Source organism: Halichoeres trimaculatus, unplaced genomic scaffold (assembly GCF_033239565.1).
Source record: "Halichoeres trimaculatus isolate MK-OKI-2021-1 unplaced genomic scaffold, fHalTri1.1 fHalTri1_scaffold_4, whole genome shotgun sequence".
NCBI classification, from domain to species: domain Eukaryota; kingdom Metazoa; phylum Chordata; class Actinopteri; order Labriformes; family Labridae; genus Halichoeres; species Halichoeres trimaculatus.
Window position 1 is genome coordinate 30659076 of NW_027437182.1, and position 26642 is coordinate 30685717.

Sequence of the window (26642 nt, forward strand, 5' to 3'; positions counted from 1 at the left end):
CTCGCTGAGCTAAGCTGTGTTTAATGAATGCTCTAATGGGCAGCGTGTACTGTGAAGAATGCTGAGCAGGTTTCCCTCGGCGGCTCCTGCTTTGACATAATTACACAAATTTGCCAAGGTCAGAGGGCACTGCTGCTCTCTGCCCTGCAGAACTGTCTGTATCATTCACACACACACACACACAGACACAGACAGACACACACAGATACAGGGACATGAATGTGTTCCTGCATGAGAGGAGGATGATTTTCTAACCTTCATGTTCTTCAAATGTCACTTTTCTCACAGTCAGCACTTATAGAGTGAAGTTAATATGAGATAATGATGCTGCCACATATGTGCTCTGATAGACTCAGGACATGACAGTGTTGATTTTAAGGATATAAAAAGTGTTTTTTTTCAGATTGGATTGAAAGGCGTCCTCCCATCATCTGACGCCGTGCAGGCTGCAGAGAGGGAGGGAGGGTTGGTGTCTCCCAGTGAGGGGGCAGAAATCAGCAGGGGAGGAAGAGAAAACAAGTGCAGAGATGTTCTTTTGGATTACAGTAAGAGTCTGTGTGCAGAGAGGCCAGGAAGTGCGGTAACACAGAGGAAATGTCTCCTTCTCAGGATGTTTAAAAGAAACTGACTGAAAACAAACCAACAAACCTGATCTGAGGAGTTGATGGTATCACAGCACAGTGATTTATTGTCTTTTATGATAACCGACTGTAACATGACCCCGACAAAGACAGTGCAGATGAGGATGACTGATAATTGTATCTTTTATCAGATATAAGAGTCAGAGCTTTAAGTTTACAGTTTTTATCAGTTATGAAATCAGAAAGAGTTACATTGCCCAACACACCCACGACAGATAAAACACCAAGATAATGTTTCTACTCCCTCGTTTATTCAACAAAATCCCCTTCATCAGGTTCCCTCTGGCAGCAGGGTCAAGGACAAAGTAGGAGTGAAAAAAACAGCTTAGCAAAGTCAGATCTAAACACCTCTATTTTAAAATCTGAAGTCAGATTTAAATTTTCCTGCAAAAGTTTCAAGGTAAAGACGTTAATTCAGTGCAGAAGTAATGCAGTTTTAATTTAAACTGATTGTTTACACAAATGCATCCACTCTTCGACAGTATCTTAATAAATCTAAATCTTAATAAATCCAGTAATAAATCTAAAATCTAAAAAAATCTTACTGAGCTAGCTGCTGGAGATCAAGCTGGTTTAAAGCTCCCATAAGGAGTTTTTAGCTCATTACTAAGCGGACTAAAATGAGCAATAATTCTTTTTATGAAAGACCAAAAGCAAATGAGACTAACCCCATTTCAACATAGTAATTCCTTCACGTATAAAACTGCTGCCATTGGTGTCAAAAAAGACAAATAACAATCAAAGTATAAGTCAGACAATGAGGTCCATTTCCCATGAGCACCTTCACCCACTGTGGTGAAGATGTGTTTCATGGAAGTAAATAAACAAATGCAGATCTTTCTTTCTGATCCTCCTTTTCTTTGTTCTTCTACCAGAATACAGAGTTGTGTATTTCTTCGTTAAATTATAAACTGTAACAAAACAAAAACTATGCTTTGTCAAACTCTGATTTATTATCGTTAGTTAGCTTACAAAAGGGAGCAGACACACTGGTTCAACGCCACCTGTCACAGCCTCAGTGTCATTATGAATAAATGTCGGAATAACATAAACATGTACACAGTTTAACTCTGTAGTCCCCAAATAGAAGCAAAGACACAAATATTAAATCCTGCTTATAGACATGTCATTCTTTTAGCCAGCAAAGCCCTGGGTCCAGCAGGTCCAGCCATTAGCCATGAAAACAGACCATTTGTAGCAATGGTTAAAAATAAATTGATTAGTGGTGTGCATGAGCCAAGTTAGAGCATTAAATTTAGTGAAGGTAGACCCCAACATTACAGGTGCTAATGGCTGGATTACTGGATTACAGATGACGGACATCATGGTTGTGTGTTTTCATCCAAGAGGAAATATGCGAAGAGAATGGATATTTAGAAATCAAACTGATACTTTGTAAAACTATGTCAACGTTTAGATGTTCATCAAATTTGGAATTAGGAGACACACTGTTTATCTTTACTGTTTTATACAGATATGTAATTCAAGTCTTGTTGGGGTTTTCCAGGAAGTTCTGCATCTGCCTCGCTTTCATGGTGCAGTTAATTAATAGGCTAACTTATAGGAGTCGTGCATGTGGCTAAAGTCGCGGCCAAACAGACCATTCCATAGCATTATAACTAATAGTCCCATTTGCCTAATGACCAGAGGTGTCAAAAGTATTCACATCCGCTACTCAAGTAGAAGTATAGATAGTAGGGTTTAAAAAGACTTTGGTAGAAGTTGAAGTATCAACTTTAGTTTTTTACTTGAGTAAAAGTGTAAAAGTACTGGTTTAAAAAATTCTTGAAGTTTAGAAGTAAAAGTAATGTAAGGGGTACAAACACCATTGAGGACAAAAGCTAGTGACTATACAGTTTTGTTAAAACGTTAATGTTGAAAAATTTGGAGCAGCTGCTGTTGACTAAAAGGGACTCACTAAACACAGGCCAAATCGCTTCAAACGAATTGAGGTTAGCCAAAATGTTTGATTACTTTATTTAGACACTATCACAACACCCGCTGTGTTTCCCCCCATGTAGGTAAAATTAATTTTATTTTCCATTTAGAGCCAGACCAAAGTGTAAGTAATCTAAGGTTATGTTTATACCTCTCATCCAACCACAATCCAATTTACTCTATCCCAATTTATAAGTTTTAATTTTATGTGTGTGTTTGTGGTTTTTTTTTGTGTTTTTTTTTTTAGATGACAGGCTAGAATGACAATGAGCCAAAAAGAAGAGTAACAAGGTCATTTTAAAATCTAAGGAGTAGAAAATACAGATATTTGTCTGAAAATGTAAAGAGTAGAAGTAAAAAGTCAGCTAAGAAATAACTACTCCAGTAAAGTTTAAATACCCCAAAAACTCCTACTTAAGTAAGGTAATAAGGTATTTTTACTTCACCACTTGACACCTCTGCTAATGACTGAACACAAATACAGGCCCTGGTTGTAGAGTTCCTCCATCTAAAACAAAACTTCAACTGAAAATCATTACAAATCAAGATAAATATCTAAAGAAAAGAAACTCCTCCTCCTTTTTAACTTAATCTCAGCAGATCTCCAAACATATACTCTTCCCGGTGAGTGACCAGTATCAACTCTTTTTTTTTCTAACCTGAATGCTCAGCAGGTTGTAATATCTAACCATCTTACTTATAATCTTGTTTCACTCTGTACAACAGTAAGAGTCATCAGTGTAAGATGGAGAATATTCTAAAATCACTCCAAAACTCACAGTTCCTGTAAATGCATCACTAGGGATGAGTAGCTAAAATTGAGCTCCAGTATGGTATCTCTAACCCCTTCCTGTTTATCTCTCTTAAACATAATACAGCACTTTGAAATAACTGCTCTCTGATCTTGATATCTCAGGATAATAATAAGACTCTTAAATAAAAGAACATTTCACATATAAATACTTTTTTCTACGCGCAGTATTTTCTAAAGGATAGTTAATTTCCGTAAACCAGTGTTTCGGTAAAATATTTTAATTTGGAGCTTATCCTTGGGAATTTTAATTGTTTTGACTTCCCCTTCTCCTCCTCTGGAGCCTTCCTAATCAGTGCTGTACTCTACAGATGATAAGTAGATGACTTAGCGTAACAGATTAGATAAAACATGCAGCTCACAGTGTCATGTCAGACTTATCTGTAGATGGGAATGTGCAGCAGACATGAGATGGAGTCATTTTAATACATTTTACCAATGTCTTATCTAGAGGAATGTTTTTAAATTATTTTTTACTTTGGCTGAATTTATGGTCAGTGGTTCTCCTGTTGCTGATTGCTGGCAGTGGCTAACATCATTCAGAGCTGGTCTACCTTTCATCCACTTCTGGGACTTGTGTTTTTGACAGAGTTGTGTTGGCTGAAGAGGGTCTTTTGTTTGCAGCAGATCACCGCCTCCAAAGGGGTGCAGCGGGCCACTGGGCCACAGAGTGTGCCTGTGTGTGTGTGTGTGTGTGTGTGTGTGTGTGTGTGTGTGTGTGTGTGTGTGTGTGTGTGTGTGTGTGTGTGTGTGTGTGTGTGTGCGGCTTGCTTCGCAACAATCACCCTCTACATACTCACATGCCTGCTCTCGTCAGCCTCCTACCCAGGTCACATGAGCAGGGCCCCAAGTCAACCTGATCCACCAAGATCCCTCCTCACATGGGGCCTGTTAGAAGCCCACACCTTAACATGTCATGTCACTGCCCCCACCTCGCCTGTTTGGGGATAAAGGTGATCGGTCATTACAGCAGCACTCCAGCTGCACTATTGTGTAACACTGCTGGAGAGATAAGGTTTATTTTAACAGCTTTAGATTAGTGTCTGTCCCTGAACTCTAGCACAAACATATCACACACACACACTCAGGTTTTATGAGCCACATGACTTAAAATAGAACCTCACTTGGGTACTATAAACTGCAGGTTTTGTCACCTAACAGCAGGTACCAATATAAAATGTTAATAAAAGATACAGCTTTGATCAATATGTTTATCATTTTTTTCTGTGAGTATTGGTTATAAATTAAATGAGTGTGAGAGGTGATTCAGTAGCCAATCTTCAAACCATGTTTACAGATTTGAAAGCTTTCAGCAAGTCTCAGACAAAAGCATTTCTACTCCATATGTAGATTTATATAATGGTAAATAAACACAGTGCTTAGCATAACTGACGGCTTCTTTAAGCTAACTTTTCTCACCTACAGTTGTGACAGGCAAGCTAGCACACGTAAAGTATTTGACAACCACTGCACAAACTAAAGCTGAAAATTTACTTTAATCCCTCACTCAGTCACTTGTTTATTTTAAGAGTAACAAAAACAAAACGTATAATTAGGATGATAGACATCAGCACAACCCCAAAAAAGGTGTAAATTTTGCTAGAAATGTTGGTAGGACTATTTAGCTGCAGCTAATAAAAGCAAAATAACCTAATTTTAAAGTCAATTAGATAAACTAAAATACCTTGAGGACTTTACATTGAAGAGAAAAGTGTGGACATACCCCTAAATATGTGCTTCAGTTGCTAATAATCAGTGAATGTGCAGCTAACTACAGGCTAGCATAAACAAACCTTCTTAAAACAGAAAAGTTCATGTTCAACAAGCAAGCGTTTGGGCAAAATGAGCTAACGTAGGGCTAAAATCGATAAGATCCCCAGTAAGGTTAGCAAAGCAGAAAAAAGTGAGCTGGTTTAAGTTTATTAGTCTTTCAAAAGTTTATAAGAAGATGAATTAGCCACACACTAAATCACCAATATACCCAGGAGCAGATAAACACCTCTCTAGATAACCGTTAATGTTGTTTAATAAAGGTACAAACCAAGTGTTAGCCTATAAGCACAACTGTAGTGGTACAGGAAAAACATCAGCCAAGCTAATTTTTAAAAGTCAAGGATTCATTAGCTCATCATACGTGATGGAAGCACACACATGTTTTTCCATTTAAATAGTAATGTTTTTTATATCTGCCAAAAGATAACATACATGCTTCCTTTATAGCACTGATATGAAGCAGAGTCAACTTCAACATAACCTGAACACATCTAGCAGCTGGTGAGCTAAGGTACGCTAAACTTAATTTGTAATACCTGATAATCATAATGTTTTTATATGTGCTGATGGAGAACGACAAAACAAACCTAATGGATGGAAAAAGTCAGGTAATGAACAAAGTGAGGTAAACAGAGCTAATTTAGGCTAAGCTATGGTGAACTTTTAAATGCAGGTGTAACACATGTATCAAGTGGATGGATATAATAATGATAATAATAACATCAAACTTTATTACAGCACTTTTCACAACAAAGTTATGAAGTGCTTCATGACAAAATGCAGAAAAAAAGATTGAACATTACTCCCATGGACAGTGTAAAACATAGACCCTCTTCTGTAAGCACATCACTGTACTAACTAGAACAGCAAACAAAATCTTACAGGATAATGTTGTCACTAACGAAACACTGCTGCATTGCACTTACTGGAAATGACATTTGCATTTCACAAACATTCACAGGTGTTACTCTGCTTCTCATTAGTTGCACCCATCAATCATCTTTTCACCTGTTCCCGCCCCTTCCTCTATGTAGCCAAGATGGTGATGGCTGAGAGGGGTCCAGCTTTCCATACTGAACTTCTTGACCGTGTTGATTGCGTCAGTTGAGAAACCAAAGTGCTCTGTGTTCTTCCATTCTGTCTGTTAGGACGCACTTATTCACTCAAAACTGTAAGAGTAAATATAGAAGTACACAATTTGAGACACAGTCATAGTCTGTTTTCGAATTCGCCTACTACATACTGCTTATGAAAGTAGTATGTAGTAGGCACTGCCTACTACATACTACTTTCATAAGCAGTATGTAGTATGTCTGTTCAGTTGGGTTAATTTTTGTAGTATGGTACGCTGGTCTTCAGTTGCAGAAAATGGAAGTTGGCTACGACTGCCTTTTTTTTCCCCAAAAAACTTTATTGAAAATGTAGAAAATAAACAAACCACGAGTAACTTATCTGCAAATATATTGCCAGAGAGAGCGTCTTATATTAACTTTCAGTGGTGGAGATGATGAGGATTTAAAGATAAAAAATAAATGGCTCTTACATTTATATTCCTCTGCTTGTTGCTCCGCTCTCTGCCATTTTCACTTCTGATATGGGACCAGGCGCGTTGCATTGTGGGTAACAGTATACGAAGCAGACTGGTCCGATGCATACTGTGGATTTTTCCCGATTCAGTACTACATCCGGGTGTTTTTCTCATACTACAACTCTGACATTTGTTTGCATACTGCATACTGCATACTGCATACTGCATTTTGGTCGAATCAGTAGGCACTGCTAGTATGCGAAAACGACCATAGTCTCTGAACATGTACTGTATAAAACATGGACGTAGTCTCGCCAACGTCACACATCTGTTTCTTAAACAGCCGTCACGTGACCCTCAGCTGTGCCTCTTATTGGGCGAGCTCGGGATCTTAATATCCTCTGAACGGCCGCGTTAGAAAAAAATTCACCCCCCGTACAGTGGGTGCCAGTGGTAAACTTAATGACTCAGATAGGAGACATTTTTTGCACTCGCTGTGTCGGAGATGCTAACGCAACCTAAGTTCTGTCGACCTAGCATGAGGCAAAGAAGTGGAGGTAAGGTGGGTTTTTAACCCCCTCGCTAACAGAGGCAGTGTGCCCACCTGTCAGTCAGGTCAGCTGTGCCTCTATTGATATCGTGAAAAACAACAGCTTCTAGAAAGATCTCCCTTTATTCAGTGTGTCAATAAAGAAAGAGAGAGATTGACAAGAGTAATTAAACGAGCTGCTCAGACTGTTCTTGGCTGTTCCTTGAATCCAGAGAGTAAACATTTATTTTTGCAGTAATACTCTGCTCTTATCTGTGTATTTTTTGTCCAGTGCTCCATATGTTGAGCTTTTGAGGACAAATTAGCCATGTTAGCTTACAGTTACCTAAAAAAGAACAAATAAACTTCAACAATAAAGCCTGGCTAGAAATCAGTCACAGTTGGGGCTTTTCAATAAGATAAAGTCTCTTTTTTTCAGATTATGCTCCAAATTATTCATCGTATAAACCCATGGTTATTGTCCCACCGCTTTATTGATACTGTTGTCTTTGATGAACTGTCCAAGTCACGTCCACATGGACAAGAGAGGCAATTGTTTATTTGTAAAGAGCCTTATTTATGAATACTTCATCTCATGACACCTCTTCGATGTGAAATGCAGGATTATCTCTTCCCTGGTTGCCTCCATTCTGCACCTGTGTCTGAGTCATTTCTGTCCAGGATCCAGGTACAGTGCCTCTGTTGGCTCCAGGGGCCTCTGAGCTCAGGTTCTGACAGGCGTAGCGGTAGCAGAGGAAAAGTAGCCCACTTGTAAGCATCATTATGGATGCAAGGATGCCCACTCCTATGGCTGCACCTACCCGCTGTTCCACAGGAGCTGCAGGGAGGTGGAACTCAGGAGGAAAGTTTATGGTGCTGTTGTTGAGCACAGAGGTCATATTCCAAATTAGCGGTACCAAACACATCCCCCCTGTCAACAAATACAGGGTCCCTGCCAGCAAGAAGACCAGCTTAATGTTTGTACGCTTCTCCAAAGAGAAATAAGCCTTCCTCATCGCCAAACCAGCGATGACGTTCCCCGCCAAGCCACTGATCATCGCCAGCACCATCAGAATCTGAGCCACCACGATCTCCGTGGGAATGAAGGAGTCTGAGATACTGATGGTCTGGCAGGTCTCAAATCCCTGCAGGGAGTGAGTGAAGAAGCAGGCCCTCCAGATTCCCACCCAGGCCTGACCTGACGTGACGACAGACTCGTCTTCCACAGTCCACAGACGCCAATCGTTGAGACCCGTGGTGGTCATAACAAGGATCCAGGCCAAGAACCCGAAAATCAGGCCCAGGAACTGCCAGTGAGCCGTGTGACTAATGAATAACATCCTGCTGGTGACGTTAACACTCAGAGAAGTTTGATGCTGACTCCTGCTTCACAGCCATCACGCCTGCGGACACACAAACACACACAACACATCTTAAACTCAGGCGTTCTTAAAAAGTCTAACTGGATTTAATCATCTGTGGATATTATCAGGTGTTGTTTGGTGGATGTAAATAAGTGGAAAAACTGGATTTACGAGGATGAGTGGGTTGTTTTGGGGAAGATTAATTTGATGTTGAATTCCCTGGAAACAATTTTGAGTTGGTTTTGATCCAGTGTCTTCACTTTGCTCCTGTTGTTCTCCATTTCTGTAAAGTTTATTGTGTCTATTTGAACTACAGTATACAGACTTAGTTATGAACAGGTGCAATGTGTGGAGCTATCTGAGTTATTTCATATGTAAACACTTCTCTGTGCTCAGCTCAGTGACAGCAGGACAGTACGCGGTTAGATTCTCACGTTTTAGATCAACACGGATATATCTTTGACGTCAACGTGATCCTCAGAGTTAATGCATTAAAATCACATTCACATTTAAAAATCATGTAATTCACTTATCCTATGTTACACTGCACAGGGCAGTGGCCTAAATCAGGGGTTCCCAAACTTTACTTTGCCAAGGCCCCCCAAACAGCATTTGCTCCTGGCTGGGGGCCCCCTTTGGAAACCAACAGACTATACTTGAAAATATGAAAAGAAATTTCATCTCCAAGAACTTTTATTCACTTTTCAATAAATATCAAATTTGTTGAGAATAAGAAATTATCAACAAACGCCACGGTTATGGCACTTTATGTCTGACATGTTCAGGACAAATTGTTTCTATTTTTTCCCCTTTCCTCCAATTTTCTGAGACTCCCCTAGTGCCTTCTGGTGGCCCCCCAGGGGGCCCCAGCCCTGGCCCCCACTATGAAAACCACTGGTCTAAATCATAATGTTTTTTTTTTGACTGCATGTTGAAAAAGGGTACGCATGTTCCATTTGACGTCAAAGTTCTGCTGATTTCTCTCATTTGGTTCTTGCTGTTTTAAGTATGTTGCATAAACTTTGGAAACAAAGTCTTAATTTTTTTTATCAAAATCGACACTGAAATGACTTTAAGTACAGCGCTAAATAAAAACAGAATTGATTACTCAGGATCAGCAGCCATGTGTTCAAGACTTACACACCAAGCTATCAGGCTCCTATCTTTGCTGATAAGACCAACAAGGTTCAGACTGAGGCCTTTTTTATGTTTCTTGTTTTTATCTTAATGATGTCATTTAAAGACAAAGTCAGATAGTGATTTACCGTGTGTCACATTTGAACAGAACATACAGAAAAAACTGAAATGAGCGAGATGTTCACAAACCCACTGCATCCACTAAAGCAGTGATTCTCAAAGTGAGGTTATAGGACCGTGAACCATAGCTTGAAAGTGCGCTGGTATAATTTAAAAAACTCTTGCGCCACTGAAATCAGCCATACTTTCTCTAATACCCCCACCCAATTTTTTTTTGTGCCTTGGAACTGGTTCTGATATGATTGTGAAATGTTAATCACTATCACAATCCTGTCCTGCAGTCCGGACACAGCAGCAGAGCTGGTGAGAGCATCTCTGAGCTGCTGATCTTTACAAAGAAATGCCATACAAATATTCCAGAAAAAGACCTGAACATCTGGTCTAAGGTCAACTTTAGTGAAAATGTTCAGTTTAATGTAAATTAGAACAAATAAATAAGCTTAGTAGTTTGCAACAACAGAAAACAAAACAAAACAAAAAAGCTTAGAGCTGACATTTTCTTAAATTTTGCTAAAAAAAATTACTTGGAAAGTATATTTGTTGCCTAGTTCTGTCCTTTCAAAGTACTACATAGTTGATCACTAGTATTAATATTAGGCTAATCAATGTTAGTGGTCTGTAGTCAAAAAAGTTAGAGAATCCCTGCATCAAAGAAAATAAAATCCTTTTTGAACTGTCTCAGTGTCACAAGCAACACTTTTATGAAAATAGAAACATCTGCCCTATTATTCATTTATTTATTCATTGTAATTAAACAGACACAGCCGATCTACTGCACTGTGTTGGTTTACACCTGCAAGTCTTACTGTGACTGTACAAATGAAAAACCTGTAACAATAAATCAAAAACACAAACATTTCAAACCCAAATCCAAATAAAACTGGATTAAATGAAATTGTTGCAGCAGATTAATTTCCTTTGGTTGATTTAAGTTCCCCAACAGCTTCAACCCTGTTTTGGTTTTGTCGAAGTTCTTTATTCTTTTGTTGTTGTTTGTTTGCTGTGTGGTGTGTCTGACACATGTCGAGTGTGTATGCTACACTGATCTGATTTCTGTAAGCCTGTCTCATCGCTGTAATGTTTTGCTTTCTTTTATTTAACTTATCTCAACATAATTAAAAATAACTTTGAGTTTACCAGCAATAAAATGTGCTTGGTACAAATAAAACGTGACTGTTAAAGCTCAATGAGACCTTCCACCGAGGTTTAAAGCAGCAGTATCTTGTTGTTCACAAAAGCACAACATTTTTTTTCAAGCCAATGAACTACACTTGTGTTAGATCGATGGATATAGATGTGTAAACAATGAAAACACAGTTTCTAAAGAAATCACTGATGACAATACAATAAAAAGTGAAGAATAATTTACATTATTACACTGATTGAAACACAATTTTGAAAGCAATCATCTTGGCACATTTTGAAAATTTATGGAATTTTGGTCAATTTGAAAAAAACAATACAAAGGATTTATTCTCTTGAAGCAACACTCAGGTGTCATGTCTTTTGTTAACAGTCAGTGCAGCTTCCAGGAGCCAGAGTTAATTATTATCTATTTAATGTTCAAACGGTTAAATAAAAGCCTTCGGTCTCTGTCTCTGTTGTTTTGTTTTACTCACCTTGATGAATCTCAAGTTAATGGTTTCACTCTCGAGGACCGAATCCTTCCACAGACGCTGTTCTCATCCCGAGCTGAGCTACAGTCCGCATGTTGCCGTGAGACAAAGTTGAGCCGTCACACCTGACTGTTAAAGATGTTGCTATGTCAAAGTCTTTAGATAGCTCTCTATCAGCGGGGGAGGAGGGTGTGAAGAGGTTAATGAATGACAGACAAGAAGGAAACAAATCAAACACTCCTTGGTGGTTCCAGCAGACTCTTTATTTGATATAAAGCAGCACAGCTGGTAAAGTGTTAGAGAGTCAGGCTGTAGCAGTGCATGAAGCGTGAGAAACTAATGTGCAGAGCAAACATCCTCTAATTCAACCTTTATGACACTGATTTTATCCAAACAGTCTGAGAGCTTGGACTGAATCTGGTCAAAGTTTGTAACAAAATATCAACATGGTCTGAAAGTTGTTTTTTTAATGAGGAAATTTAACTAAAGTCTGGTAACAGTGGTGGTTACTATGCATTCAACATCTGCACCGTGGATAACAAAACACAGTGAGGTTATTAAACAAAATACAGAAACACTCCGTCTTCTCATACGTGGCAAAATCAAGTGTTTTGAACGAAACATGGACAGTGTTGGCAGTGACTCCACAGGCACTTCAGACGTGGATCTCACTCCAGTTGATGTGAAGTGCTGCCGTTCTTCTGTTTGGTGAAGTTGAACAAGTGCTCTCTAAAATGACCAGTTTCTCCTCACAGGAACATTCACCGACAAAAGTTTCTTCAGTGAGAGAAGCGAGGGCACAAAAGTCTTAGTAAAAAGGCCACTAGTTATTATATAAATGTTAACCAAAAGTTTTTTTGTTTATTGAAATATTCGGCCGGATTTTGACGTAGACAGTTTCAGGGTGTGAAATAATCCAAACATGATTAGTAATCCGTGTTGCTCACACTTCAGGTAGCACGACTGCTGAACTTGGAAGAAGATAAAATACTGTCCCCCTCCTGCGCAGATTCAAAAGGCTACAATAAATTACTAAAAAAACAAGAAAAAATTAAAACAAAGCAAAAATGGCGTGATAGACATTGGATACAGTGGTCGTGTGATACGTGTGATGAGCAGCATCATTCACAGTTTCTTATGGATGCTTTAAATCCACGTGTTGTTATGGCAGAAGATGTGAAGTGAAATGTCAGAAAATGCAACAGGCTGTTTGCCTCTGCAGATTCTCTGTCTCCCTCTGCTGGACGTAGGGCTTAACTGCAAATCAGAGTCTCCCCCTCATCAGAGTTTTTTTCTCGTAAAGAGCCAATGTGTTCAAAAGGCCAGCCTCTGCTCTATGGGCAGGCTGTCCGTCAGACACTTGAGCTGTTCCTCCCCCAGCTTGATTTTGTCCTCGAGCTTGCGCTGCTCGATGATGAGCGCCGACTTCATCTTGACAAAGTGCTCGTAGTCTGTGAGGCTGTCCTCCTGCAGGTAGTTGGCCAGAATGTCATAAACCACGCGCTCTCGACGGTCCAGGTTCTCCTTCAGCTCCTTGGCGTCTTCGTGCTGACGGATCAGGAGCTTCCTCTTCTCCGTCAATGTACGCTGAAGAAGAAAGACACATACGAACAGAAGATACATCAAGTTTAATTAAGACTACACGAGTCATAAAATTATATTTAACCTTTTAAAACTTCAAACATTTTATTTTGAAACTAGAGTCCTAACAGTCATAAAGAGTCATAAAATCCTGTCCTGCAATCCAGACACAGCAGCAGAGCTGGTGAGAGCACCTCTAAACTGCTGGTCTCTACAAGGGAAATATCAATAGAAATATTCCAGAATAAGACCTGAACACCTGGTCTAAGGTCAACTCTCGTGAAAATATTCAGTTTAATGTAAATCAGAAAAAAAAAAAAAACTGTCTAAAACAGTGATTCCCAACCTGTGGGTTGAGGACCCCTGATAGGCCTGGAAGGTATTGCAAAAGGGTTGACAAATTATTTCCAAAATACTTTGATATTTGTGTGTGTGTGTGTGTGTGTGTGTGTGTGTATGTGTGTGTGTGTGTGTGTGTGTGTGTGTGTGTGTGTGTGTGTGTGTGTGTGTGTGTGTGTGTGTGTGTGTGTGTGTTTTAAATGTAAAAACTCAGTTAAGTTTGAAGATATACTATAAATTCAAAAATATTCTTTTCAATAATATAATTATTATGTTTTCCTTCAAGTATTAGGCATGTGACATGCAAACGAGAGATAGGAACTTATGTTGTTATTGGCTGGACCACTTTGCAGCGAGGCTGTTTTGCAGTTTTCAGTTCAGCGCTTTATGTTGCTGTATTTATGGGATCAGAGGTGGGCCACAAACATTTCTGAAACTTAAAACTGGGCCCTGACTTGGAAAAGGCTGGGAACCACTGGTCTAATATGTTTACTTTACTGTTAATTAAAACATTTAGCATTGGAGAGACTATTTCCAAATCAGTGAAATTATCCCTAAAGCAAAGTTTTGTGTCAGCTCATTGATATCTTCAGTCAGTGCTGTGTAGCATGTAGGCTAATGTATAGTGAACAGGTGATGAGGTGTGAATTAGAATTCTGAAGGAACCAACTGATCAGGTCTCGTCTCCTCATCAGTTACTGAACAAATCTAAAAACTGAGCGACATCACAAACATAAAGAAAAACAATATTTTTTTTTAATTCAACTTTTGCACAAACAGCAGGATATGAATAAATTGTCACGGGTTAAACTGGAGGATGTTAGAAAAGGTTTTGCGTGTGTGCCAGGCTGAGCATTATCCCACCTCATGTGATCTTATATCAAATCAAGGGGAAGCAGAAGATGATTTGATTAAGCTTGAGATGTAGTTTTTCTTGAGTTTGAAATGTTTTCAGATCATAATTTTGTGCCTCAGAGAAGAACTTTGTAACTTGGACTGTATAAAGCTCTTCAAATTAAGCTTGGAGTTGAGATTTAATTGTTTTTGTTAATGTCTTACTGCAGTTCAGATCTCAGGGTGGTTTTTTGTAGTCCTGTCTGTCATTGATCAGGATCAGAGTCTGCTTTGTTTATATCTGCAGCCGCAAGAGATCACATGAGATCAAAGCAGATTAAATGAGGAGGTTACTGTCTCTCTCTGGCACACGTCCTGCAGTGTGTGAGAGGCTGCTGCTGTCAGATCTTCTAAAGTGCGTATGTTTGGGGTAAAAAAGAAGAATACCTGTGAAGTTTCAGTGGAAGGATCTTTATAACTCCTGTAATCTAAGCTGAGTCATAAACTTGTTGAGTTTGCGTGTCCTCACCCTCTCCTCAGCTGTAGCGTCTTCCTCCAGACTGTTGAGGGCGTTCTCCACTCTGGCCAGACGACCCGACAGAGACAGCAGCAGGCTCACCACCTTGTCCAGGTCTCCCACAAACATCCTGAACTTGTCCAGCTCGTTGGGTTTGCACACCTGCTGGACTCGAGCCTCCACCTCCTCTCCCAGAGCGTTGTTGTCCAGGACGTCTTCCTGGAGACTCTCCCTCGCCTCCCGCAGCACCTGCAGCTTCTTGCTCAGGCTGTCGATCAGCTCTTGCTGCAGACACAGAAATAAAACCAGCTTTGATGTTACACCTAAACACATTTACAGCCACATGTTGTGCTACAAACAGGAACACTAAATACAAACAGGTACAGTGAGCGTTGGATACCTTCTTGTTGGCCAGGTCAATATCCAGCTCGTCCTCTGAGTCTTCCTCCTCCTCCTCCTGCATGTCCTTCATCTTAATGAGAAGTTCAGCTTTGGGAGCAGACGTGCTGTAATATGTAGAGCTGGTCACCATCGCAACAGCTGCGGCCATGCTGTCATCTTTTTCCCTGAAACACAGGAAACAAATCCATATTTCCACATCACCAAACCAAGTCAAAGACAGGCAAAGAACTACTGACTCTGAAAGATTTTCTTGTCTGATTAACATTTGAGCTTTTAGGGCCCATTTTTGGGGAACAGGACAAGGGAGGGAGGTGGAAACTAGAAAGAGAGAGTGTTAGGATGGTGTGTCTAAGGGCCTCTCTGCTTTAAGGAGAACAGTCCCTGTAAATGTGGGGCAGCATGTTAAACTTGTGTTGAAAAAAAGATTGCTCTTAGGTGCTTTTTAATTTATTTGTACGTTCTCTTCATACATTAAAAGCGTCTTCCAACCCATGTTTCCTAATGATTAGTTTGTTTTCCACTCAAATGAGTCAGTCACATTCTGTAGATTTGTAAAGTTAACATCTCTGCTGCTCAAAATGGCAGAAGATGAATCCACAGTTCTTTGTTTTCAGTAAACAGTTTCTCCTGTTTGTTCACTAAATCCAGGATTCAGTTCGTGGCACACTTTTGAAAAACAAATGAAGAATTTTCGGACCCAAATGGCCCACTTCTACAATTTTTGCTCAGTCTTCGGGATTTTCCAAAAAAAAGAAAAAAAAGTCAACTTTTACAGGAATAATCCTGCTCAATCGTCACTCCTGGGCGTCTGTACATGTGTTTCGGTGTCTGTGTCTGCCTCAGCCCTCCCCTCTGCCTGTATGCTCATGTTTTAGATGGATCTGGATGGGCAGGGAGTAGGTGTGGTTACATTAGCCAACCATGGAGTGCCCAGTATGCAAGCGACTTTGCATGTTTGTGATTGTGAGTGGAAGATGCTAATCAGAGCAGCTACAATTATGAGCGTAACATGGAGGAAGATAGACACAACCAAAGTGAAATGAAACGCCAAAGAGATAAAAGTTTTTTACCAAACGAGGGTGAAGGTTAGGTTGACTTTCACTTTCTTTGCAGAGCAGCATGAACAAAAAGTGACGCAAGTTGATATATGTCGAACACCTATTATTATCTTGTTAGCACAAGCTAATGCACATGCAGAAACACAATACTACAGGTGGCTGCTGGGCTAGTGAGCGCATTCACATAGCTTTGGTTAGAGACAGTGGGTGTGCGCTGCCGCTGGCACTGATCCTAGGAGGAGGAGCACAGTTTGTATGTTCCTGCAGACCCTACTTTTAATAAGTTGAGAAGCTTCTCTTGCATGTCTTACAGCTTGCATCATATTTGTTGTTAATTCTCACAGATACTCTAATCTAACAGCTTAGTTTACTTCAACTGCAAAAAAAAAAAAAAAAAAAAAAAAGATAGTTTTGGTTAAGTTTTCAGACATGTCTTCATCAAGGTTTCATCTGAAATTTAAGACATCTAATAAAGTAAACATTGGGCTTTTAATGACTTGAAACATATATTTATATATATAGATATAGATATCTATATATATATATATATAGATATATTAACACTTCTAAGGCTCTATAGGAACCCTGTACTGACTGTCGTTATGCTCAAGTGACATGTTTTGTTGTGTCTCTGCCTGTGTCAGACGTTGCTCTTTGTGTTTTTACACTGAAACAGGTTCTGTTTGCTGTACCAATATTTTCTTACTGCTTCAAGCAGTTTATACAGCTACTGACAAAGTCAACAGACTTTGTTGCTCTACAGCGAGAATTTCTTCTTTCTGCTCTTTGCTGATATCTCCAGTCAAACTGCTGAATCAGGCTGCCAGTTTTCCTCTAATTTGGGGGATAGAATGTTCTTGCAAGAGTTTGACGTCTTTTCCTGAGGTGCTGCTAAAACATCCTGAAGCTGTTAAAGTGAATAAGTTTCACCTTGTTTGGGAAATATTCATGTTAGGTTTGATTATATCAAATAAAATCAATGTGCTGAGAGTCAAAAAAGAGTCTGCAGGTCAAACTAGGTGAGGAGGATGGTGAGCTCAGTAACAGGCCTGCAACATATTAGAAAAATATGCACTTGGAGGATTCTCATGGAGATAAGCAAATGAAGTGCAATAAATAAATGGTGGAGAGAGCATTTCGGCTTAAACTCACTGTTTCTACTTTTTTCACGTCCAAACAAAATCCGTAAAATAAATCTGAAAGTCTCTGTAACCATTAACACAAATTCACCTCAAGGTAGCTCATATAAAAAGCTTGAGTTAGACTGACGGCATCCTTTGGGATTAGATTCATTCAAACACTCCTATTGGGATGTCGATGTTGGATTAACTAGGCTGCATGAAAAAAACAAAATCAAATGTTGATATTTCTGCCGTTTCTTGGAAATCTGGATTTGAAGTCTCACCTCTCCTCTGTGGGCCGGTTGACTGTCTGTTTGGTGGGCGCCTTCCTACGTTGGTGAGCTCCCTCCAGCAGCTGCTCGCCCTGAGGAAAGATCCCCTCCATCAGGTCCATGGTGGTCATCATCTTGCTCTGGTCCAGAATATCAGCCAGTGACTTATCCTTTCCCATGATGTCCCGGGCCAGCTCCTCCCTCTTCTGGTCCTCGTCAGACGGGCCTGTGGTTACCGTGGTTACCCTGTTACTCCCAGGCTGGTCTGTGGGCTGCGGTGGCTGCTGACTGTCAGAGGCAATGAGGTCCCTGACGGTAGTCATATACGTGTCTCTTTGGGGCTGAGGGTCTGTCTGACCGTCAGGCTCCCTCTGCCGACTGAAGGCACAGAAAACAGAGTCCTGTCCTGCCGCACCAAAACCCCCGAGTCTGGTCACTCCAGGACCCTCGGCCTCTACACCAGGAGGGTCGCTTTGCCTCAAAAAGGGACTGTTCTCCTTGTCTGAGGATCCCTCTGAGTGGACGATCCTGATGGGAACTTTCTTCACAGCTGAGGTTTGGTTTTCCATCACGTGCTCCATCCTTAAATATCAGACAAAGAGAGAAAATTACAAACAGAGGCAGCAGCAGCAGCAGTTTCTCCCTGAAAGGAGGAGGAAATGTCTCACTGCAGTTATTTAAGCATTTCGCTGATTTAAAGTTTCACTGCATGATGGCAACTGAGATTTTTTCCATGCCCAGTAAGCTGGAATATCCAAAACTCCTCCCACCACTTTGGTTTCTGCTCACTGTTATAATCCTGCTGCAGAGTCTGACGCTCGCTGCAGATGAAACCCATTAGTTCTGAATCAAGAGGATGAACAAACAGCTTCACAGAGGCAGCAGTGACACCAGATTCACACTGCAAAAAGTGAGCTCTCAGTACAGTGAATGTCTCTAATCAAGGAAACATCCGTGAACAACTTGTTGACTTATTTCCTCCCTAATGAGATGAATCAGATCTGTTCCTCTGATTTATTTACTTGTTTTGAGTAACTTCATGCTTAGGATGGGAGTTTAAGAATCAAAAAACGCTGTGTCAGAGCAGACTACATCCAAAAATTTGAGATCTGACTTGTGCATAAGCCTGAAAAGAAACGTGTTCGCCTGCATTTGAACTATTTCCTCAAGTAACTAACGGTCCCAGGTACCACAGACTTGTTTGCTGTAAGAAAGAGTGATGTTTAAGTTGACAGTCAGTTCTGTGGCAAAAGATTTTTAGTTTTCTTTCTAAATCTTGATTTGTGTTACAGAAAAATAAATCCTCTGTCTGAAACATCACTTCAAATGTTTGTGTTCTTCTGTTTTTTAGTTCCTACTTCTTACAGTGTTTACATTCAAGCTGAAAAATGATTCGAGCGCTAGTGGCTTTCAGAGAAATGTGCAGAATCCCACTGGTGGATTGATAGCACTCACATGGTGATTGCACAAAGCCAGAGACTCTCAATAAGCTCCTTTGTACGAGCAGCATAAAGACACCATGAGTAGAGCAGCTGTGGACAGCACTCAGCGTACAGGCTGCAGCATAACTTTGAGTAAACCTCCCGCTGAGGAAACAAGAAAACATTACCTGTTTGTGTCTTCATCCTGCAGAGAGACCGGAGGTTTGTCGCTGAGTCTCTGAGGGGAGAACTGCGGCGATGGGGAGCGCTGTCCCTCCATGGTGGCTGGCCCAGGAGGTCTGTGGGAGGACGCTGGGGGAGAGGAGGCAGGCTGAGGATTGGATGTTGACGGATGATGCACTGCCCCTTGTCCTTTGTCCACGAGCCCTTTGCCCTGCTCAGAATTTGCCTTTGCAGGGTAGGTGGGGGCTAAAGCAGGGCTGGAGGCAGAGTGAGGAGGGCAGTGGGTGAAGACTTCGCTCTGGGAACCAGCAGAGGACTCGTGGGACTTGACTTCTGGGTAACTGGGATGTTGGGGGGGCTTCTTCCTGGGCCCAGACAGCGGTTCAGTGGGGTCCTCGTACTTAGGGGGGCCGGACTCGGTGAGGTTGTGGGAGACAGATGAGGGTCTGTGGTTCAGGGGTGCAGGGGCAGCTCTGTGTCTGCTCTCAGGGTTGGCTCCTGTCATGGGAGGAGGGGGCGGCGCTGTGAAGTGTTCAAACTCCGCAAGCTTCTCTCGTCCCCTGCAGTCGCCCGGCCCTCTGTCAGAGAACCTGAGGAGCACAATAGAAATCTTTTAATGACACAGCTTTCAGCAGGCAGGCCGTGTGGACTGTCATCTGCAGCTCAATCAAATAACACAGTGAGGTCGAGGAGGCCTCTACGGCTCTGCTGCAGCCACTGTCATTACGCCAGCATGACAACACACACGTCTGCTCTGAAAACCTCCTCCCTGTCTTCTGCTCAGCTGGCAGCCTGAAGAGGAATATTTCTGTTCCCAGCAGTCAGCACAGAGGAATAAATAATCCTCCAGTGCAAAGAAGTAGGACGGAATCACTTTTTCCTGTCTGATTCACAGCCACACTTTAACTCTTTGTAGGTAAAGTTACACAGAGATCAGCTCCATGTGGTGATCAGAGGAACAACTGAGACCTCGTAGTGACCTATAGGAGCTGAACGAGTGGATAATCTTTCCTCAAAAGTTTGGCTATGTGTGTGCTACTGAAGAATAAAAGTAAAAGAGCAGAGAGAATGAAGACTGCTGCAGTTAGAGGAAAGTCTAAAGCCCTATTCACACAGAATTAGTTTCACCTGGGGACTTCTGATAATTTGTAATAACTGCAGAGAATGTTTGTGTTTTTAATACCATATGAATCGAACTTGTCCGTACGAGATATTAGGCTGACACAAACATGATAACAACAAATAAAACAAATACAGTCAAATTTTTATACAGCTCCATAACCCAAGAGGCCTAAAAACTCGGAGCCTAAAATATGATGAAGTCTCTCTGTGCACAACAGGTTGGCACTGATCGCTGTCTCAGAGCGCATGATCATATTATAGAAAACTAGAAAAGCACTCAGAGAGCACAGACCTCCACCAAGCATATTGTGATTGTCACCAACTCTTTAGTCCTACTTTAATGTTATACTCACTTTCAGCAGACTGTCTGCTACAATTTGGTATCAGTTTCAGGTTTGTACAATAATGTTTCCTGACAGTGTTGAAAATCATGATGACCCAGTACATATTTCATATTCTGGATCTTAGTATCCAGAATATTGCCAGGATCTGGATCGTACTTTTACATCTGTCAAAAATTATTGTGATCTTGTCTTGTATTGTTTTGCAAAGCAATCTGATCATTTATCATAGAGTTATATACACATATAGTGAAAACAGCCCTATCTCACAATGATAAAGAATCCTTTGAAAAAGTTCTGGATCCAGACCGTGATCCAGATCACCTCCAAAATTTAATCACTTCTTCCTTATCCTATATTGAACATTTCCTGAAAATTTCATCAAGATCTGTTTATTAGTTTTTGACTCATGTTGTTCACAGATAAACAAACAGACAGACAAACTCTCCTAAAAGCATAACCTCCTTTGCAGAGGTAAAAATCTATAGGGGGTAGGACCAAGGTTATAATAGTTAACTAAAACGAAACTAAAAACGAAAACTAAAATTTAAAATAAATTGCAGTTAACTCAAACTAAAAAAAGTGAAGGAAAACGATAAGTAAACTAAAACTAACTCTTGTGTTCACAAAACTAACTGAAACTAAACAAAATTGTAGACAAAATGTCCTTAGTTATCGTTTCTGACAATATTAATAGCCTTCAGGATTTAAATTAATTTAACACGTTTTCCCAACCAATTTTAGACAGTTTTCTGCAGCTGCCAGTGCCATAAGGCATTATCATAGCAACGTACTGGGACATGCTTGTTTACTGCACTGACTGGCTGTGTGCTGTGCTGCGACGAAACGTAGTGGAGCAATGAATTTGAGCATCTGTAATAGTTTAATTTCATGTGAGTCTGACTTTAATTGTATTTGAGTCTGCCTTTATTGTTACAGAGTCCAAGTTTCTAATTATTAAAGCTCACATTATATTGTTTTATATAATTTATGTTTATATCATTTTTATATTACGTTTATATTACTTTCTTGTGTTTAAGGCAACAACCAACAGTTCAGCAACAGCATTGACTGAGCAGTGAGCACTATGTTGGACTTGAAAATAAACCGAATTACAAAATATTTACTCTGACCTTTTTGAATCCTGCACTTGGTTAATAAGGTATGAAAAAACTAAAACTAAACTAAACTAAACTAAAACTAAAACTAAGGCTTGTTGCAAAAATCAAAACTAGATAAAAACTAGAATGCCCGCTCGAAAACTAATTAAAACTAAACTGTAATGGAATAAAAAATGTCAAAACTAACTAAGACTAAACTATAATGACAAATCCAAAACTATTATAACCTTGGTTAGGACTCAATGTGAACTGATATTTTGTGTGGTAGCTTTTCAGTTTTAGGATAGTTATATTTTTTCTGCATACCATAGAAGTTTTCAATGCATATTGTTTATTGGAATGTACAGCTAGCTGTGTGCTGCAGTGAGGTACACCGAGCATCTTTGCAGCGTTTTTAAATCAGAAACATGAGAAACACAAAGTTTTCCACAGACTTTGCTTACCCTGTGCTAATCCACCATACAAAAAAATGACATCAGGGGTCATTCTGAAATTACCAGAGGTCCCTACGTAATACTACTCCCATGTGAATAGTACTTAAGAGAGAGCCTGTCACAAAGGTTTCAGATTTAGATCAGGAGACTGTAGTGCACCAAAAACAGTGACTAGCAGAGGTATTGGAGTGGTTTGTTAGCATGCAACTCCAAGTTCGTTGTGTATGTATCATGCAAATATATCTGCTCTTAAATTTCAGTGTTTGCATGCGGTTTCTATTTTTGTTGATGTTATTGGGTCTAGTTTAATCACTGCACATTCAAAACTTTCATTTTGCTGCAATTAAATTCTGCTAACATGTGCACTGGGGCGTGTTTCTTTTTCCAGTAAACAACAATATCTGAACTTGTTTGCTTTGAATTTAATCTTTACCAAATGGAGCTCAACCAGGCTGAGTTTGACTCTGAGAAGAACAGATATTTTACCTTCTAATGACAAACTTCACATAGTTAGTGCACAGCTAAGAACCGGCTATTGGGGGATGTATAAACAGAATATAACCGCATTCTGAGTAAAGGTGGTCTTAAAACCCTCCACAGCAGTAGAACACAGTATAATTCAGTCATTAAATCAGACTGAGACCAAAAAGTGAAAGCATGCAAACCCACCAAGCACTGCGGCCTCACCCTCACAGATCACATTTCCATGAATGCTACAATTCAAATCCAATTAGGAATACCCAGAACCCATTAACACATAAATCACGCTGCTTTGATAAACTTAACTGACTCTGGAATCACAAGATACAGGACGGGGACTTCTGGGCAGACAGACGCCATAAATCAAACCTCCAGAGTTTAACTCTTACAAGCTGCAACAAGTCATCCAATGAGAAACTGGGACTGCAGCTTTAACCCTCCTCCTCAGACTGTGAGAAAGTTACCGCACAGGAGCATGAAACATGATCCCGGAAACAGAACGGCATTATCCAGGAGGGATATGGGAGCATGCAGCAGGTGTTAGATTAATATACATACTACAGCGAGAGGGATTCAGGGCTGCTGGAAGGGGACAGAAAACACTGTAACTAGATGAAACTACATTTTTGTTGGACTGGAGGCAAACACAGATGCAAAGATATGACAGGGATTATCAATTTCTATTTCTCCATATTTAAGGATCTTTAGAATTTCAGGGACACAAAAGCTTCTGGAAGATTTCCAGCAGATCACTACAGCCTGCAGATGTGAAAAAGGACGTAAAGTTCTTAGGGCTGAGATGATATGCTTTCCTCCTGACTAGATTCTTTTACAATTTTTGGGGTGCCCATTCAACTCAGATTGCAAATCTTTGACATTTCCATTTTTTAACATCAGACCAAATGAAAATGTTGAACAATGATATCTACACACTATATTGGGAGCTATATTTTTACCTAAACTGCACTTCACATGTGAGTCAATTCTATGTTATTATTTAGGGGATCTGACATCCTGTTACTTGATAGTTGAAGAAAAATATTTCCAGCTCTGCTGGAGACAAGGGATTCCTATTTTCCAACCTAGATTAAAAACAAAGACTAAGATAAAAGATTTAAATTTTGGGAAAAAAAAAACGTTTCTCCCGATTTTAAAATCTTTAACAAAAAAATCACAATACTAATGCGAATCAATTTTTTCTTCCACCCCTTATAGCTTTAACGTAATCCATTAAGACAACTGTACACAACTTTATTCACTCAAAAGATCTCGATTTTTTTGCTAACAGGATCAGAGTGTTATTCTGCAAAGATTGATAGAAGAACTCTGACAGGGACAGATCATTTTCTTTAGAAGTAAAATGTTTTTTTTTGTTGTTGTTTTTAATGCAGAAACTGCTGATGCATCCCTCTCTGCAACTCCACCAAGCTCATGAAAAGAAGTGTCACATTTTCCTAGCAGACAAGAGTTTTTGGTCTACCAACACTTCCACTGGTTCGTTAGTTTGAATTTTTGCATGACTTGTATCAACAACTCAAAAGAAACGTAATTTAACGAACAATCCATCTCGCTGGCTAAAGCAGAGATGGTGAAGCAGCTGCCTTCTCTTTTAAAAGGTAAAATTCTGTTTTTGTCCATGAAGTCTGGTCTGGGAGGGAGCAATGAATACGTTTTCAAAAATGTTTTTGATTAAAAAAAAAATTGAATTTACAGATTTTATGAAGGGATGCTTCCAGCGATGCTAAAGGATACGTTAGTCTTACTATGTCAACAATACAACATTGTTACATCATTTAGATCACAAAATATAAGAAAAAGAAAAACTAAGCTCTGGTTTTAAAACATTAGTATGATCCTATGAGACATTTTTACTGCTTCTTCCACCATACACAAAAACTAAACCTCACACAATTTTCTGTTTACAACCATGATACCATGGTGGTGTTAGTCTGGCTCAAACACTTTGGCCCATTTTGATCAAACTAAAATAAATGGATCAACTCACCGTATGTGTCGAGTTACTGCAGTCATTTTTCGAGGAGTGTCAGTGAGCGTGTGTGTGTCTGTGGCTCTGTGTGACAGTGGCCACCTGTTGGTGTCTCTTACACTTGTATCAATAACACCAGCTGGGTGGAGCGCTCCTGCTTAGCTCATCTCCCACACCTTTCAATAACAATAACTTCCTCTATAGTGCTATTGTAATGCAAACGTGACTGACACACGGTGTGGCTCCTACAATGGGGTTGCTCAAGAATGGATACTCTACACTCGTCAGTGGTTTCACCTGTGGGAGTTTGGATAACGCACTGAGACTCCTGAATAACTGGTTACAAACTATGAAGTCATCTTGACCTCACCACTACAAATAGTTTATGAATGATTCCAGCTAATCACAGCTTAACTAAAGAATGTCTGAAAGACACTGGCTAAAAAAGCCGTCTATTGACTGATATTGAGAAAGAAAAGCTCAGACTGAGTGGATTAAGTACATTTGTTACACCAGAGAGGTGCTTAAAACTCATTACAAAGAATGAAAACATTCAGTGTTCAAATCATACGACAAGAGTGATGTTTTGTTTTTCCCCAAAGTTAAGTGACAAGATACAGAATCAAAGATAAAGACACAGGCAGAAACATATTAACTAGGGGTGCACGGATCACAATTTTCTGGCTGACCACTGATCACCGATCTTTAAAAAGCCTGACCTGCCGATACCGATTTTTATCTTTTATAACTGACAGCATATACTTTCAATGTTCCAATCTTATTTTATTGAAAATCATTGAAAAATACCCGTGAAACAATAAAATCTTTATGTTTTAACTTAAACAACCAATAAAGTGTCCCGAGTTTTAGGTCTCAGAGAAAAAAGCAACATTTGATGGCTGTCAGACCTTCCCAGAAGTATATAAGATCAGTTTCATATGGAAGGATGGGCCAATCACCAATCCCCCAAAATAAAGGAAATTGGCACTAATGGATTAGTTGACCGATCCATCAGTGCATGTCTCATATTAACAACCTTGGGGAGGAGCTTTCAAACAAGGCCAAAAAGATTCTATATTTCCCATCCCATAATGCTGAAGTCCAAAGCCATGTTCTAAACTATGTGTTCACCAACATTTCCTGTACGGTGCACAAATAAAAACAAGTTTTATTGAGTTAAGTCTAACTAAACTACATTTGGACTGTGTATAGAGTCAACTACCTGTATGAAGCTTAATCTCTGTACATTCTGAAGAAACCCAACAACTCTTACATCTGACGTCTAAAAATGAACATTATTATCAAGAGGTTATCATTTGGAGTTCAATAACACATTAAAGGTCTAGATAAGAGTTATGAAATGAATGAAGCAGAATGCACAGATCCCTGATCCTGCCATAAAAAATCCTGATGTATTTTCCCCATATCGCCCCAAAATGGAGAACTTGGTCAGAAGCAGAGTTTGCTGATGTTTACATAGCGCGTAATGCTGCAGAAAACTGACCACTGATCATCTGGTATGAAGAGACACCTGAGGGACAGGTTTGATTTCATAAGTCTGTACAGATGGCACGGGTATATTTGAGCACATTGAATAACAATAGAGCATTTATATGTTACTTTAACAGTGAATAAATATGTCAGTGAGAGCTGCTGGCACTTCAACACCCCAAACATAAACATTTATTTTCTCAGAAGAAGAAGTAAACTGATGAAAATGGTGGAGGATCCCTTAACAACAAAGATGAACTAAATCCAACTGGGCATGAGGTGTCTTCATTTAATGACTGAGTGGTGGAAGCATTTAAAGACTTTATTTATCCATGCATTTATAAGGACTTTTATATTTGACAGAAAAGATTACCACAATGGAGATGAAGTGGCCTAACATGTGCAATTACTTTACATTACACATTCATCTCTCCCTGACAGGAGTTTATATGGGATCATCAAAGGATCATGAACTCACATG

General features: G+C 39.9%; 2 protein-coding genes across 6 annotated transcripts in view; both read right to left on the reverse strand.

Annotated features, from left to right (window-relative positions):
- Positions 1-7813: 7813 nt before the first annotated feature.
- On the reverse strand, positions 7814-8560 carry cldn34a (claudin 34a). The gene has a single exon (XM_074669177.1). The coding sequence runs from the start codon at positions 8558-8560 to the stop codon at positions 7814-7816; it is 747 nt and encodes a 248-aa protein (XP_074525278.1).
- Positions 8561-12759: 4199 nt separating this feature from the next.
- The window catches only part of shroom2a (shroom family member 2a), a 53496-nt gene continuing 39613 nt past the window's right edge, over positions 12760-26642 (reverse strand). For all 5 annotated transcript variants that reach the window (XM_074668120.1, XM_074668118.1, XM_074668121.1 and 2 more), the window contains 5 exons: positions 19191-19775; positions 17594-18163; positions 15129-15294; positions 14741-15013; positions 12760-13044 (listed from right to left, as the gene is read on the reverse strand). In XM_074668120.1, coding sequence (XP_074524221.1) covers positions 12772-13044; positions 14741-15013; positions 15129-15294; positions 17594-18163; positions 19191-19775 — 1867 coding nt within the window. In that variant the 3' untranslated portion in view covers positions 12760-12771. The remainder of the gene's footprint in view (positions 13045-14740; positions 15014-15128; positions 15295-17593; positions 18164-19190; positions 19776-26642) is intronic.